The sequence below is a fragment of the Euwallacea similis genome, chromosome 4 (genome assembly GCF_039881205.1).
Source record: "Euwallacea similis isolate ESF13 chromosome 4, ESF131.1, whole genome shotgun sequence".
Taxonomy (NCBI): Eukaryota; Metazoa; Arthropoda; class Insecta; order Coleoptera; family Curculionidae; genus Euwallacea; species Euwallacea similis.
This window is the reverse complement of record NC_089612.1, coordinates 6,216,905-6,233,322: the sequence shown is the minus strand read 5'-3', so window position 1 is coordinate 6,233,322 and position 16,418 is coordinate 6,216,905. Positions and strand designations below refer to the sequence as shown.

At 40.9% G+C, this 16,418-nt stretch overlaps 2 protein-coding genes, 1 long non-coding RNA gene and 1 other non-coding gene across 4 annotated transcripts in view; 1 reads left to right on the top strand and 3 right to left on the bottom strand.

Moving 5' to 3' along the window:
* Window positions 1-938: 938 nt before the first annotated feature.
* On the top strand, window positions 939-11,698 carry OtopLc (Otopetrin-like c). The gene is made up of 8 exons (XM_066389300.1): window positions 939-1,338; window positions 1,884-2,084; window positions 2,136-2,252; window positions 3,999-4,228; window positions 8,659-8,832; window positions 8,880-9,040; window positions 9,095-9,282; window positions 9,706-11,698. The coding sequence occupies exons 1-8, from the start codon at window positions 1,124-1,126 to the stop codon at window positions 10,685-10,687; spliced, it is 2,268 nt and encodes a 755-aa protein (XP_066245397.1). The 5' UTR covers window positions 939-1,123; the 3' UTR covers window positions 10,688-11,698.
* The window catches only part of LOC136408373 (uncharacterized), a 57,838-nt gene continuing 42,625 nt past the window's right edge, over window positions 1,206-16,418 (bottom strand). Inside the window, exon 2 of the long non-coding RNA XR_010752074.1 lies at window positions 1,206-1,253. This is a non-coding gene — a long non-coding RNA (uncharacterized lncRNA). The remainder of the gene's footprint in view (window positions 1,254-16,418) is intronic.
* LOC136408702 (neprilysin-4-like) lies at window positions 4,037-8,632 on the bottom strand. Its single transcript, XM_066389827.1, has 8 exons — window positions 8,197-8,632; window positions 7,721-8,147; window positions 6,766-6,941; window positions 6,038-6,712; window positions 5,784-5,981; window positions 4,891-4,998; window positions 4,592-4,840; window positions 4,037-4,536 (listed from the first exon to the last, which is right to left on the bottom strand). Exons 1-8 carry the CDS (start codon window positions 8,630-8,632, stop codon window positions 4,313-4,315), a joined length of 2,493 nt encoding a protein of 830 aa, XP_066245924.1. The 3' UTR covers window positions 4,037-4,312.
* LOC136408771 (U6 spliceosomal RNA) lies at window positions 15,225-15,333 on the bottom strand. The gene has a single exon (XR_010752126.1). It is a non-coding gene; the product is annotated as a U6 spliceosomal RNA (small nuclear RNA).

Sequence of the window (16,418 nt, the reverse complement as noted above, 5' to 3'; positions counted from 1 at the left end):
GGGTAAAAAATTTTCATGATGTATAGTCCATGGTATTTTTCGGACCAAAAAATCGAAGTTGTCCGATTCGAGATTTGACCGCGACATGTTAAAGCTGTATCGTAGGGCTACTGCGGAACCAAATCTCGTTGGAATCGGAGCACTCAATTTTCATCTTATTTTTTTTAGTTTTTTTGGCATAAAATCGTCACGTACGCCACTGTCTTCGTGAAAACAAAAATTTGACGTAAATGGAAAAATTTTACTTTTGAACATCACCTCGTAGATGGCGCCATAGTCGAAAAATCATAAGTCCTCGACAATGTTGTATAAGCCAAACTATTTTTTATTATTGAACGTTTTTGAGCAGGGTTAAAGTTATGGCTTCCTAGGAATGCAGTACCGTAATATGACGGCAATAATACTTTCCAATGTCAAAGCCAGTCTTGCGTACCGCTACCTAAAAATCACATGAACGCAAATGCACGGTATACGACGGTACCGCTCTCCTAGGAAACCCTAACTTTAGGTTTTGCGGGACCAAATAAAAACTTTGCATCAGTATACTCCCCAACTGGGTTTATTTATTTGATTGCACGTAAACTCGCGACGAACTCGTTGGTGCAAGTTGACAATTTTTCGTATCAAGGACGTAAAATTCAATTTTACGCCCGAAGCTGAAGATTGTTTTTGCGACTTTTACGTCTGCACTTGTGTAGGGTAAATTGCATCGTTTATTTTTGCGGTCTTCCTCGGTCCTGGTGCTCCTTCACGTATTTGATCAAGGTTGCACCTAAATTTTCTGCGGGTTATCACCGCTGTCCGTTCTACATTCGACAGGACATTACGATTCTCGCAGTTCAGAGGCGGCAGCAGTAAAAGAAGGCAAAAGCCGCAGTAAAAGCAAATCCGAAACGGCCTTATTCGCCCGTCGCCTCAGTCTTTATCCGTCTGCCGCGCGGTCCTGCTACGCAGTAGTCCCGTCGCTTATGTTTCTCCTTCCAGGGAAATGTAGCCTGTGCAACAGGAATTCATTTCCGAATCTTTACTTCAATCAAAGTACAAATCTACACTAACAAAACACCAAAATGTGATACCTATTTTTACTACCAATACGCGTAAATTATATATCGAACAAAAGATCATGGATCAGCAACAAGACAGCTCTCCCGACTTGTCCCTGAAGTTGAGGAGGGGATCCAGCGACTCGAGGGACTCTTTCTACATGGACTTTGATCGAGGAATCGACTCGGACATCGAGGAGATGGCAACCACTTCGGGGGCGGATTTCGGGGGGGACACCACGGGGGAAATCACGGCCACCCCCACTGCTTTGATCATGAAAACAGAGGCCACCAGGTGGGTATCTAGGCGCCATAAATATCAAGGTGAACTAAAACGAATGAATTACGCGAATCTGGCGTGAGTGAGATCTCTGGATGTTTAATCTGTGTCTTGGCTGAGATTTTGCGTTGCAAAAGGGGCTGGAAGCGAGTTGCACGATTTCCGTCGTAAACATTTAGCAACCAACACATTACTAATTCCGGCTCAATGGCTCTCGGCTCTCCGTCTTTCCACTATATTTTACGCCTTAAGGTATTAAGACCCCAGCTCAGAGTTCAACGACATCGACAGGGAACGAATTGCTGCAGGAAATGGAAACTTTCAAATCCGATAATGGCTCTCGTATAAATCAATGTTTTTTTCCCGTTTTGTAGAGGAGTCTTTGGCCCCAAATAACAATTGTTTAAGCGAAGCGCTAATGCCATTTTATTGGCTCAACGACATAATTGCAAAATCGTCGCTGATGCGTGAACCGCCGATAGCTTTCGGAGTGCTCAGCCACCTCTTAGAGAAGGATCTTTTTGTAATTGGAAAAATTTTATTCAAGTGATTTATTGCAGTTGGCCCACCATTCCCCCTCAAAACATGAGCGGAGGCAGTAGGAGCAGCGCGGCACTGGGGGGCCGCGATCCCCTTTTACCTTCTCCGGCGTCTCCGCACGCAGTTATAGTGTCACCGGAAACACTTAGCTACTCGTCCCCCTCGAAATCAACCGCCAAGCACGTCGGATCTGGACCTACGGTGCAGATTCAAGCACACAAGTAAGCCAACTTTAAAAATTAAAGAACTTTGAAAATTGCTGCATTTTTCAGGCCGATATCGTCGATGCCTCTTACAATATCGGGGTACTACTATCACCCGCAGTCTTTTCCTGCGGCACGGAGACTGAGTAGGGCAGAGCGGCAAATCGAATGGCGACAGCTGGGGGCGTGAGTACAGTTTACCCCATTTTAGAAAGTCCAATCTATTTTTGTAACCCCGTGGGACCGGTAAATTCCTGTTGTGACTCGAAAGTACAGGGTGTCGCACTGGGAGTCGCCATTAGACGTTTTGGGGACACTATGAATAGCGAAGTTACGAAAATTTAGTGATTTGGTAAGAGTCTTGGCGCGACCCCATCTAAAATATTTTCAATGATGTCACACTTCCGATTGCACAGGAAGTCCATACTTACTTGCTTATTTGAAATAGAACACCCTATACATTATTGCATTTTTATATTCTACGTTCAATTTTAATACAAGTTTGTTAATATGTTGGCTATGCTAGGATTAATAATTTTCAAGATACAGGGTGTCTCAAAAAAAAACGTGTGAAGCTATAACTTAGTTGTTTATGAACGGATTTTGGTCAAGTCAAAGCGAAATAAAGTCATATTTTTCAACCTACCAAGTCAGTAACGTCAAAACTCAATTTCTCTATTAGGTATCAACTACAGAATTTCAAATAGAACTACATATTTTTATACGTTTTCTGATAGCAAATATTTTTTCAAATTTAACGATACATGACAAGTTAATGTTAAAATAATTTTTAACTGAAAAAGAAGACGTTGAGTTAAAAAAAACAACTTTGACGTTACTTAGTAGTCTGAAAAATATAATGTTATCTGGTTTTTAGTTCATCAAAATCCGATCATAAATAACTGAGTTATAGCTTCGCCCGTTTCTTGAGACATCCTGTATCTTGAAAACTATTAATCCTAAGACAGCCAACGTATTAATAAAATTATATTCAAATTGAACGTAAAATTCAAAAATGCGATAATGTATAGGGGACTCTTTATCAAATAAGCAAGCAAGCATCGATTTCCGGTGCAACCGGAAGTGTGACGTCACTGAAGACATTTTAGATGAGGTCGCCCTAAAACTCTTACCAAACCACCAAATATTCGTAACTCTACCGGTGGGACACCCTGTACAGTCCATCTAGAAAGTATCCAGAAAAAAAAACTCAATTGTAATCATTCGGTATACAGGGTGTTTCAATTTTAAGCCGCATGATTTTAATAGCGTCTTGAACATTCAAAAATAATGCCAGTTTGCTATATAAACCAACGTCCAATAAGGCTTCCTTTAGCAGATACAGGGAGTTCAAATTTAATTAAAAAAATGGAAAATATTAAATTATTTCAAAACGAGCTAAAGATTCTTTAACGAAATTTTGGATATGTTGACGGCTACAAAATATGTTTTACTGGGAAAATTTTTGTAGCTTTTCCAGTGGCGTGCCTACCTCCATTTTAGTGGATATGGCCACATTTTTTTAAGAGTAACGATAAGAAAAATTAAAAAGTAAGTAAGAAAGACTACATGTACCTTATATGAAAAGTTTCTAGAATCGAAACCGAATTCGGAAAATTAATAAATATTCAGGGGTTTCCATTTGAAAAAAATAAAAGGTATATCCTTAACTTATTTTTGACGCACCCCGTATGCCAAAATGATTATGCTTCATACAGTTTTAGATGTCCCCTACACCTGTATGAGTATTTTCTCTCTATCTACAAGGGTTGTCAAAATAACGGCTGTAACATTGAATCTGGGACACCCTGTATATTAAAATTAGGAAAAATCTAAAATTCCGGATGCTTTCTGGACGGACTATACATAACTTTACGGCTGCATGTAAGCATTCCTTTGCACTTTTCTGTCTAAGAAAAGACTTTTTTACAGAGATGCCTTGGCCACGACCCTATCGGCCCTGTATGGAAAACTGCTTGTGGTGATGGGTACAGCATTTCCGATGGCAGAAGTCATATCCACCTACATCCCTCCCTCGTTTTACGAAGCCTATTACCTCTATCTGTACATCGGAAGCATGTTCTTCCTGTTCTACATGTACTTGGTCTTGCTCCGGGACAAAAGAGAGATGAAGAAGAGAGATACTGAACTGGCGCACGTTAGTAAGTATAATATATTATTATGAGAAACCGATAATAAGGCTGAATAAACGAGCTAAAAATAGATATCGATTTGAACCGCGTTCGTTACCATATGGTACACTTTTTTTCTGGGTTCATGGGGGAATTTAAGGGACAACTGAACTCCCTGGCGAAGTCTTCGGAATTGCTCAATACGCCGATTACCCTGAAAATGCCGGGCGAATGTACCGAGGTCGTTACACGATTTTTAGCCTCTTGGATTCGTTCTTGGCCGCACCAAACTTGAGCGAAATTCAAGAAAAATAGCTGCTTCGCCGTTAAATTTAACCCTAAAAGGGACTCCACACTAAAATAAGTTTTCCTTGATTGATGAAATTAAATTACCTGGCATTGTCTCATCCGACGCTTCGTTCCTGCGAAGCCACGCCTCGTAGGCTTTAAAAGACTCTTTTAAACCCCCATTGTCGGCTATGTTCTCCCCTTGGGTCAAATACCCATCGATAGGCACTCTAATCTGGGGCAATACGTATTGGCTGTATTGGTCGATGATGCATTGCACCTTCTCATAAAAATTCCTGATCGAAGTGTCGCGCCACCACATCATTAAGTTGCCCTGTTGGTCGAAGAGTCGTCCTAAAATTTGCCTGTAAATGGTCAGTAAAACGGTGGATATTCTGCGTCACCTTTGTCATCGAAACCATGGGTGATTTCGTGCCCAATCACTACTCCGATACCACCAAAATTCAGCGCTTTCGGGAAGTGCTTGTGGTAAAAGGGGGGCTGCAAAATCCCTACAATTCCCTGAATTAATTAAATAATTGATTAAGGGCCCTGAATCAATATACAGGGTGTCCCATAAATATACCGACAAATTTTAAGAGATGGGGGACATCAATACCAATTTTTTTTCTTTAATAAACACATGCCCGTAAAACAAAAATAATACGTTAATTTCTCATTTGAAGAACTTATCGATATGCACCGATGGATTGAAAGAGGAAGTCCTGTAGCTCGGCCCCCGCGTTCTCCTGATCTCAACACCCTGGATTTTTTCTTTTATCTCAAATTTCTGGCCTACAAAACGCCTATTCGTAATAAGAAAGATTTTTTACGAAGAATAATGACCAGTTGCACACATCTAGAAGTTATTCTCAGCATATTTCATGGGGTCCGCGAGTCAATGAACGGACGGTGCAATCGTTATATTGAACCAAATGGTCAACAACTTGAACGATTGCTGGAGCCATCGTTTATTTATCAATAAAACGATATCTAGCACGAACAAAAAGGGATTGATAATGACCAAAACCATAATGCCTTTTTTTGCTCAAATGGCTCATTTGAGCTCATCATGGCTATTTATTTATGAAGAAAGTTTGTATTGATATTTTTCACCACCCCTTAAAGTTTGTCGGTATATTTTTAAGACACCCTATACTGACAGCTTTATCTCTGAAAGGTAACTTTCATGGAAACAGAGAAATAAATCGCGAAAATGACGAAAATATGTGCGAAATTACCCTCTTAGTAAAGTTATCAACGTATTGATATTTTGACTCTTAAGAAACGTTAGTACCCGCAGGAAACATTATCTGATTCTTGTTTCTGTTATAATAAGCATTGACAACTGCAGGCGAAGTACCCCAAAGCGTTCTGTTCACTTCCGACCCCAACCTTTTTTGCTCGGACCTGCTCAAATGCCTCAGAATGCTCAACACGTTCTCGAAGAAGAACTCTGGATGAATATCTACGTCATAGTACCTCATGGACAGTTCTTGTAAACATAAGAAAATCAGAACTAATCCTTGTGTCAATTTGCCTTGCACATACCAGTCTCATTTAAGACAAAATCTGGAAATCCAATTTTCAGATCCATATTTTCAATCTTCATCCTCGCATATGTCTTAGTATGTGGGTCAATCCAAGTGCTCTCCTTGAGAATATCCTTAAATGAGGCTATTAAAGCCTGCGTTATCTGTATAGTGTCATTTTTGCTGGTTTGATCGAAGTACTTCCGAACGAAAAGAGACCCACTCGCCATGCCCATGTGGGTGTTGACTTGAGTCACGCAAAATTGCCACCTTTGGGGTTGCTTCTCCCTCCCATAGAGCGCGAAATTGAAGCGCTGTTCCAGCTCCAGAAACTTCGAATCCAAGTTGTTGAGCCTCTGCTGGATAAATCTCCAGATGATGTAGTTCTGGATGATTTTGTGGTCGGTATTGCTCAGCAAATAAACCAACTCCAAGAGGTATTTCACACAATAAACTGCTACGGGAGTGCGCAGATTCACTTGAGATCCCAACACAATGTTGAAGTAAGATTCCCAGTTGTATTGCGGGAAATACAAAGTGATGGAAGATAGGTCAGTTTTCAGGTAGATTTCCGATACGTTTTTTCTTTCTTCAGAAGAAGCCATGATTTTCCCCAGGGCAGTTTCAAAATCCACTATGTCATCCACGTCTTTTTCAATGTCTTGTATGTTGGCTCCCAAAAGTTTCGCGGTTCCTGGAATCATTAATGCCAGCTGTACGATTGCTTTCACTCATTAGATTTTTTACCAATGATTAGAATTTTATACGCTCTTATATATTTAATCTTCGTGGGGTTCACAAAATAATCTCTGCTGGGCAATCCTAAGCTAGCCTGGTCTATGTGGACGATGTATTGATTGGCGTTTTTCATGTCCGGTCCTATCCATTGGGATATGAGAACGTCGTTGTTTAATAAACGAAGCCTAAATTGACAATCAAAATATACATTAAGAATTTTCGAAAAATACCCTGAGAAATTTATAGTTTCCGAACTCTCGCAATGCTTTTAAACTTGATTTTTGTGACTTCTTGTCCTTGAGCCAGTTGCATTTAAACTGTGAACATCAAAAATACGTATATCACAGTTGTCAAGAAAATCAAAGAACTTGGTTTGCAACCCAATGAACGATCGGAAATTCATAAAAACCATCAAAAATGGGACGTAAATAATAAATAAAAAAGAAATGAGGTGTAAATAAAATCTGGGATATCCTGTAGATTGCAGCTGTATGAAACCCGCATTCAGTTAGATAAAAATCACCTAAATTCATCTTCACAAATTGAATCGAAAAGCACCAGTAAACTATCACTTCTTAACAGAATAGCACATAATCTAATTACAGAAAACTAAAAGCTGCCAATTCCACTTTGAGTAATTATTTTCTGCGATATCAATAGTTTTGACCGTGGAAATTTGTAATTGCAACCTCTGTGCCTTTGCAAACTAATAAGGTGTGTAAAATGAAAGTCAATAGCACCCGAATCACATAGCTATCTTTGTTTATCTTGTGCAATTAGATAAAGACAAAAAATCTGTCCCTTCCCCTGTCAGTTTGAAAAAAATAAAATGTAATTATTCCATGCAGGCCCTGAATACAATCGCCCAGAATTATATTCGTGCCTAACGTGTATTGTTTTATTTGGGCGATGGGGTGGCAGGGGAGTTTTCGCACATTCGAACTTTTTTCAACAAAATACATACTGGGCCAGTAACTGGAACAAATCATATCCACTTTCCGTCCAGTTCCTCTTCAACAAAGGCCAACCCCCCAGCACCTCAATTGTATCTAAAAGTGGTTGACAACCTCTTCGATTAATCAACTCTTCGTCCATGCAAGACACGAAGAAAAGCTTGGCTTTATCTGTGGCCCCTACAGTGTTATTCCAGGCACTCTTTCTTCGAAATATGTTCTTCAGATTGGGTTTGCGATTGGCTTTGGATAGGCAAGACCTGTCTTGCAAGAGGTCAACTAGAACATAATCCAGATTCTCTCTGATGACCTCAAATGTGTCGAACGAAGAACGATCCGGGGGAATTTTGAAGTAGTTTTTCCAATTGCCGCAGGCGTAGCTGTAGAAGTCTTCGCACGGGTTTACCTCCGGGTCCGTGTATCTTTTCATGATTTTGCCTAAAATTGCATTTTTGGGTAGTATTTACGAAAATGTCCTAAAGGTCACCTTGCAACGTTCGAATCTCTTCTTTTCCCATTTGATTATGCCAGAGAATCTGCTGCTCCTCGCGCTCCAGTAGTTCATTCAGTTCACGACTATCAGGCCCCACTTGGCTTGTGTTCCCTATCTTCGGCAACATATCATTTTCCGGGTTTTTGCCAACATCAGCATTTCCGGGAAAAACCAACTCTTTGTCCGCTTGGTGGCACAGATGCGCTTTGAGACCGAAAATCTTGCAAATGTGATCTCGTCTGTCCCGAATATGACTTGGACGCTCCACAAGGACACTCGTTTCAGGGCGGAATATCGTTTTGGTGTCTTTGAGGATTTCCGGGTGGCGTTCCTGCTCCAAAATCTCGGGTATCTCGTGCTGATCCTGGCGCTTTACTGTGTATCCTCCCGATGAGACGGCTATTAAGCAAAAAGCTACAAAACAATCCATTTTTGACACTAAAATGGCATTTCCAGAGACTGGAACAACCCAAGCTAATGACGTAATTTCCGACGAGGAGTCGGATAACGATTCCAACAGCACCACCCTTTCTAGTTCCAACGCTTCCAAATACTGGCCGCGTGGTTCTTCCATATTCGCCTCTAAGCAGAACCATTACGGCAGCTTTTACCTGAGAATGGGAGCTGTGGGTAAGTACTCGAGATTCGACTCAATCAAGTTATAATTCCCTTTGAAGCCTTCGGCATAGGCAGCATGATTTACTCAGGCCTGGAATTCGGACAATACTTCGAGCTGGAAAGGAACACGAAGTGCCATAACGTCCTCCTAGCCCTCACGCCAGCCACCAGAATGGCCTTTATATTTATACAAATGTATTTCATATTTCTTAACAATGAGGTGCGTGGTCAAGTCCTTATTATTCTCATGTTTAACCGGATGTTTCTATGACAGCAAATGCGGGTTTACAAGCATAAACTGGCAGCCAGATTCGGCCTTATGCACATGATCGGTACAAACTTATCCGTCTGGCTAAATGTCCTCGTCCAGGAAACCAAGCACGAAATTCTCACATTTTATAACCCGGAGAATAATTCCCTTAGAATATCGCACAGAATCCCCAATAAAGGCAATGTCTTAGGGTAAGTAGGATATCTCGCATTTAATTACTGCGACATGGGTTTCTCGCATAATTTTAACACAAGTTCCTCACCTGAACACGCGTGCGGCAATGCTTCACTAGCGAGACACATCCGGGGTCAAAGATTAACGACTTTTTGTTCAGGTATTTTTGCATTTAGCTGACACCTCTAACCGTTTTCAAGATATCAGAATTGCCATGTAACACTCCGGACATGGCATCGATTAGCATCCGCAAAAAAAAACAGAGTTCGTTAATGGATCATTTTAAAACCAGTTGCAGTATACCTAGAGAAGCTGAGTAAATTTGTAATCGCAGAAGTTGAAATGTTTTTAGTTTCTCCGCCACGCACATATTAATCATCAATCGCCGTAATTAATTCACTTGATCGTTAATTAACTGTTTCTCGCTCACTTGATTTTAGCCTCCCCGCAGTGACCTCCGAACACCCTCCCGAAGCCCACGGTCACCACATAGTGGCCAGAGGCCTCAAGGGCCCCCACCATCTCTACGAGTGTCGCAGGACCAACATTATAGGTACCTTAGTACAGGATGCCTCCCCTTTTCTATTCCCCTGTACTATCGAGTACAGTCTTATTTGCGCCGCAATTCTCTATGTGATGTGGAGGAGCATTTCCAAGCTGCCCCTCAGCCAGAGCGGTCAAGCGATGAAGGCCAAGGCCGAGCTGAGCGCCTACAAAAAGAGCCCGCATCATTACTCGGTGGACTGTGCCAGGGCGCATAAGGGGCTGTTCGTGGGCATTCTATTCTTGGTCCTGACCATCATCTCTCTTATTTTGTTCTTTGTCCTGATATCGCGGTCCGAGTTCGTCGGCCTGGCGGTCATTGAAGTTAACATTTGCGAGCTGATCCTGTACGGAATGACCACCTTCGCCTCAATCATCGGAATGTTCCAAATGCGTCAGCTCAAGTATGACGGAACCAAGAACCTACAGCTCGACAATATTCTCCTAGTGGGGGCTCAGACCGGGATGTACATCTACAGTACGTTCACGATAATAGGGGGCCAGTTCACGATTCAAAAGAACACTGTCTTGGTGTTGGTTACAGCTGTAGCCTCTTTGTTACAGACCACTTGTCAAACGATATTCGTGCTAGACGCGTCGCGACGCACCTGCGTCACTCCCGACCAAATCCGGAAAAAACCGGGCAGAGAAATCGTCACTTTCCTGCTGGTGACCAATTTGGCCATGTGGGCTATTAACACGTTGGAAAAGTCGAGGGCCGAATCGCACCCGATTCAGCTGCACTTTTACGGCCTGTGGGCCTGGACTATCATCACGCACGTGTCAATGCCTTTGGCCATTTTCTATCGGTTTCATTCCACTGTGTGTTTGTGCGAGATTTGGAAACGGGCCTACAAGATGAAGCCCACTTACATGTAGTGGTTACGAAGAATTTAATCATGTAAATTTGTAGAAAGGAATTAGAAAACACCAACATTGCTCAAGAGTCTTTCCAGATAATAACATGTAGTTATATTTTCTATGGGATTTTGTAGGTAGTGGCGACAGTGTTAGTGTAGAAATCATTATTCTAGACTTAAAACATAACTTGCGTTCAAGTGAAAGTTACCTCTGAGATCCATTCAAATTTCAATGCTTCTGGTTCTGGCGATGTCCTGGACATGAGACTCAGCACGAGCTAACGCGGACATGAGATCTTTTCGCAGAGCTACTCCACGCTCTTGTTGAGCCAGAGCAAGGAACGTGGCTCAATCAACGTTCTTAAAAGTCTGTTTAACGATAACTTTACGCTGTTTCAACAGAGCTTCGATACGCTAATGGCAACAGCATCAAATCGAAACACAGACATCATGATCCTCGACGAAGCCAACATGGATGATGGTTTCTTCGAGCTTAAAGCCGCTTTTCAATATGTTCGAAATTCTTCTCGCTGCACTTCGCACGAAAGACCCACTTTACCACCCGTACCGTCTTACATTATCCTTAAGGAAACAAAGCTCCAGAGCTGAATCTGCATGACTTGGAGTCATCGTTGTCGTCGCTGAAAGGGAAAAAAAGGAAGAAAGATGATATACAACATGATTCTTACGATTGTTGCTAAAGCTGTGGCACACTCTAGAAAGTAAGTCGGCAAAAGAATTCTCAGAACAGAGTAAAAGCTCCTCGACTGTCTGGACAAACGGTCGGAGCAGGGACTGCTCACAAAACTAGTCAAAACAGCACATTTCTTCGTATTTTCAAACACTGCGCATTTGTAGCTACGGTGGTTGTCTGAGAACCGTCATTCGGTCGATATCCCAGAAGTGTGTTGGGCCTGAAGGAAAATATCTTACCAGCGCCATCTATCGTGTCCTTTTTGCTGCGACCAAACCTTACACCGTAAACGGCAGGACTTAGCGCAGGTTAGTTCATAGATGATCAATCAAGACGACGGACGTTCAAGAACAATGAATGCGAAATGAATGCAATAATATTTTAATTCATTAATCGAACACCCCACAAGGCATAGATTGAGGATTGACTCAATATGAACCAGATTTTTTTCCATCACGAGGAGAATCTTCGAAAGGCAGCCGCGAGTAGGGTGAGATTTGCTAAGGTCCACCAAAAATCTCAGAAATGGAGGAATCATCATACCCTTCTGATCCGAAGAACTGTCAGAAGATTAAGGGTCAGAGAAGATTTTTCTTTTTGCCGGTCTTTGCTGCTTCAGCTTGAACCTTTTATGGCTCTGATGTGTGCATTTTTTTCCGAGGGCCGGTGGTGGTTTTTTGTGATGATGAAGGTTGGGTCCTCTTTTACCTGCGACCATCCATCCATTTTTGTCACGCTCGACGTCGCTCTTCTTCGGCGATCGGACGGGTTATCTCAGACCAACGTGGTCCGCGTCTAGCTTAATACGAGCCGAACTAACTCGATTTAATAGGATCGAAACTGGCCTTTGGAGTGTCCAGGTTAATTAAACAGAGAGCTGAAACGAGGCGTGAAGTCCTAATGGGCCTAAACCTTTTCAGATTTTTCCCACGATTATTTGCATTCATCCTCATTACTCTTGACTATCGGTAGGCCCCGTGCACCACGTCCTGTTGCTTACGCAATTAAATGCAGGGCTATGACTATTACTGCATTCATTTTCATTTTTCTTAAAACTAGCTCCGCCCTATGCTGACTTTGATCCATCATCTATGAACTAACCTACGCTTAAAAAAATAATGCGCTAAACATGCAGCAAAAATGACACGGCAGATGGCGCTGATAAAGTATTCTCCTGCAGGCGCAACATAGTGGCTGTTGATTAACTTGAGATGCACAGAACTGACGATATCTGATAGGCCTGAAATGCAGACATGCAGATGGATGTCCAAAACTAACTATTAGAGGTTGGCTTTATTGAACGCACGTTTTTACTTAAATACAGGGTGCATCGTATTCAACTCCCGAAAACATTGAGATTTCGGATGTGTTTTTCCGGAACATCCAATTTTTCTCTAATACAACATATGATAAATGGGATCATCAATATTAATAATAATACCTATGACTTTGGATAAGTATTTTTACATTTTTATACACGCTTTGTGTGCTTTTGCAGCATTGATAATTAGTGTTAACGTTACCTCATAAAGGGTGAGCAAATACCACGTACGATAAAATTCCACGATAAGAAATCTCATGAAGCTCATACTCATAAGATATATAGTACAAAACCGTAGGGTAGACCTCCTTTTAACTTAAAAATAGTAACTAGTTTAATATTTAATAATATAATAATATTCACAGCAATAAACATCACACTGCCACAAATTCCAAATACGGCCCTGCATGAACTTGTACAGATCCCAGGAACTTGTACTAATCAGAACTAACCCGGACTAACCTGGATTGACCGGAACTAACCGTTTTTTATAGAGGTTAGGGAAATGCTCTTTTATGTACGTCAGGTCATTGGTGGCAAGATCTTCGTCGATCTGGGAGTGTGGGATTCACTCACAGACAGGCATTGCCGTCGAGGTTTGGCGCCTTTTCTTATGTTGCCAGTTTATTACTTCCTCTTCTTCCAGTGCCACTAGCGCATTCATTACTTAAGTTAGAAAGGGATTTATTTCTCCCCACTCCTTGACATATGAAGATTCTAACGCATGCGTCGTGTGTTTTCCGCCTTATTTGCCATTCTTCCATTAGTTGTATCCTTCATGTCCGTTTTTCTATGTTATCCTCCCTGCAGGGCTTTTCCGTTCTTTTATCAACAGGTCCATGACCATTGGTAGATCTGTACTTGCTCAACCAGCACATTTTGATACTCGCTACTAACCATTAGAGGTAGTCTTCGATTAACTCTTTGCAAACTACGTAAATATGTGCTTCACCGCTTCTTTCCAAATCGGCGCAGGACAGTGGATAGTGGACGGGACAGTACCTCTCCCCGCTAGTATCACCATTTGACTCTTTCGTCCGGGTACTTTTAGATGAATTTCCTTCAGCTTACTTTTCACTTGTCGAACAACGTATTGGATTCTGTTCAAAAATTGTTCCTTATCTCTTCCGGACATGCTCATTTTTTTCTTGCAAAACCTGGTCATAATAGATGTTCGAAAGGGTGAGGTCAAGTACGGAGTCCTGTGGTACTACGTATGTAGTTTCCACCATTTTCCCACTTAGGATTACTATTTTCTTGTTGTAAACATAGGATTTAATCATTTCTTCCAGGTATTTGCTCACATTTCTCTTTTCGACACTCCCGATCCCAGGGCGGGAAGTTGAAGATTCTTCCACATCCAGCAATATCAGTACTGTTTCCTCTCTATTGTGTGTCGCTTTCGCATTAATCTCTTCGACTATTTTCTGTACTTTTTCAATCGCATTCACCGCTGACCGATTCCTGCGGAACCCATCTCACCTGTCGCTCAGGAGCTTTCCTCCCTAACTTCCGCCATGAGACGGCTTTTGAGGAGTAATTCGACCACTTTTCCTACAATATCTATTAAACTCATTGGTCTAAAGCTTGGTTTGTCCTGCGGTTGTTTCCTTTCCGAAATTAATTCTAACTGAATTAATTTCGGCATTTTCCACATGTCTGGAAAATTTGTTTCCCTCAGACAGGTCGAACCTGGACTAACCTGAACTAACCTAATCTAGAATAATCCAAAAATCAAACTTTACTTATAAGTTCAAACTTGAGTACCTATATGTTCTAAATATTTATATTCTATTGTTGAATTTGTATTGAGCTTAGGCGTTTGTTATGTTTTCTTTTTATCGTAATAATACGCTTAGTTCATAGTGATACATTTACCCTTACAAGTCTGATCGCTTTAGCTGCGGATGAACGCTTGCATGGTTTCTTCGTTATGTGTGTAATTCCATAAGTACCTAATAACATAGTATGTATTAGTGAAACTCGATACTAAAGTGTAACATGACAGAAAAATCATCTATTTATCTTCCCTGTACAGGGCGTTTCTTAAGTACGGTCCGTAACTTTAGGAGACAATTTCTTATGGTATTTAAAGAAAAAAGTTCCTATAACAATGCTGCCAGAAAAGATAGATTCTGAGATAAAGGGCGTTAAAAATAAAAAATATATATGTATATTATTATCCAATTTATTGTATACAGGGTGTTTCAGAGCTCTGGGATCAAACTTCTAGGGATTGGAAAGACCCGTGTTCGCAAATGTCTCCCTAAGGCGTTATGGCCTTATGATGCTGTAAGACAGTTATGGGCCCACAGTACATAACGGATACTTTTAGTTTTAGAGATTTTTGAAAAATTCAAAACAGGGCTTTTTCTTATTTAATTTAGAAAGTAGCTAGATGAGGAAAAATTGAATTTTTTCAAAAAATTTTCCTCGAAGCAAAGTATTTTACGGGACAGTGGAGTGAAAAGGGGTGCTAGGTGGGGTAAGGTAAGGTAGGTAGGGCAACCAAAACGCGGTTTTAGAAAGTTGAAACGATACAGAGATTAGGTTAGGTGGTAATACTGTCAGTGGTAATCCTTGCGCAGGAGCCATGCCAATCTTCTCTGTATTCTTTTAATTTTAGTATATGTACCGTCGAAGCAAGTACAGCCTAGCCTAACCTAACCAAAGAAAATATACACCTAAATCACATTCACTCCACGATTCCGTAAGACACTCTATTTCGTGGAAAATTTTTGAAAAAATTCAATTTTTCCTCATCTAGGTAGTTTTTAAATTTAATAAGGAAGAGCTCCGTTTTTGAATTTTTCAAAAATCCCTAAAACAAAAAGTGTCCGTTATGTACTGTAGACCCTATTAGGAGAGTCCGAAAATAATAAGAATGTTAAAAAAATCCATTGACGTACCACATTTTATAACGAAAACGTCGACTGACTCACACGTAACTACGCCACTGGCGGCAGATAAAAATTGTCTTTATACTAGAAATACATACTAGAAATACATTTCCATACCAACATACAATAACTACAAAATTTTAAGAACCTAGCATTGACTGTTCCAAATTTATTTCAAATAATAATAATATATATATATTTTTTGTTTTAACACCCTGTATCTTAAAGTCTAAGTGTTTTGAATCACATGTTTATAGGAACTCTTTTTCTTCAAGTACCATAAGAAATAGTGTCCTGAATTTACGGACCGTACTTAGGAAACACCCTGTATAAGTTGTGCCATAATAATAGCTTTACACTGATCTTCACGTACGGTGTTGTCCTCAGTCTTGCATGATCATGCCAAATATGTCCAGAAATACGACGCCAGAAAGCCCCATGTTTTGCATGAAACGGGTTTGGTTAGACAAGCTTGCAAAAGACTGAATGATGGCTTTGTATGCAAACCAGATGTTTATGGTACATCCGTGCCCTTTTTCTAACCAATGTGGGGTCTGGACAGAATTGGAAAAGGGGGGCACAAACCAAGATCGTTGTGTATTTAGGTTGCCTTGCAATAGCAAACACTCTCAATTTTTCTCCTTTCTTCTGCCATATTTATAGGTAATTTCACCTCGTTGTCTTCTTCTTCGGTCACTTCACACTGACTGGTGTGGGGGAAAAGTATAAGACACTAAAACGCAGAAGATATGCATAAAGATTCCAATTTAGCGCCTATGAACCCCTAATTTCCCCTGGTACCGCTTCTCCTGCCCCTTAATGGGTTCTTTCTCGC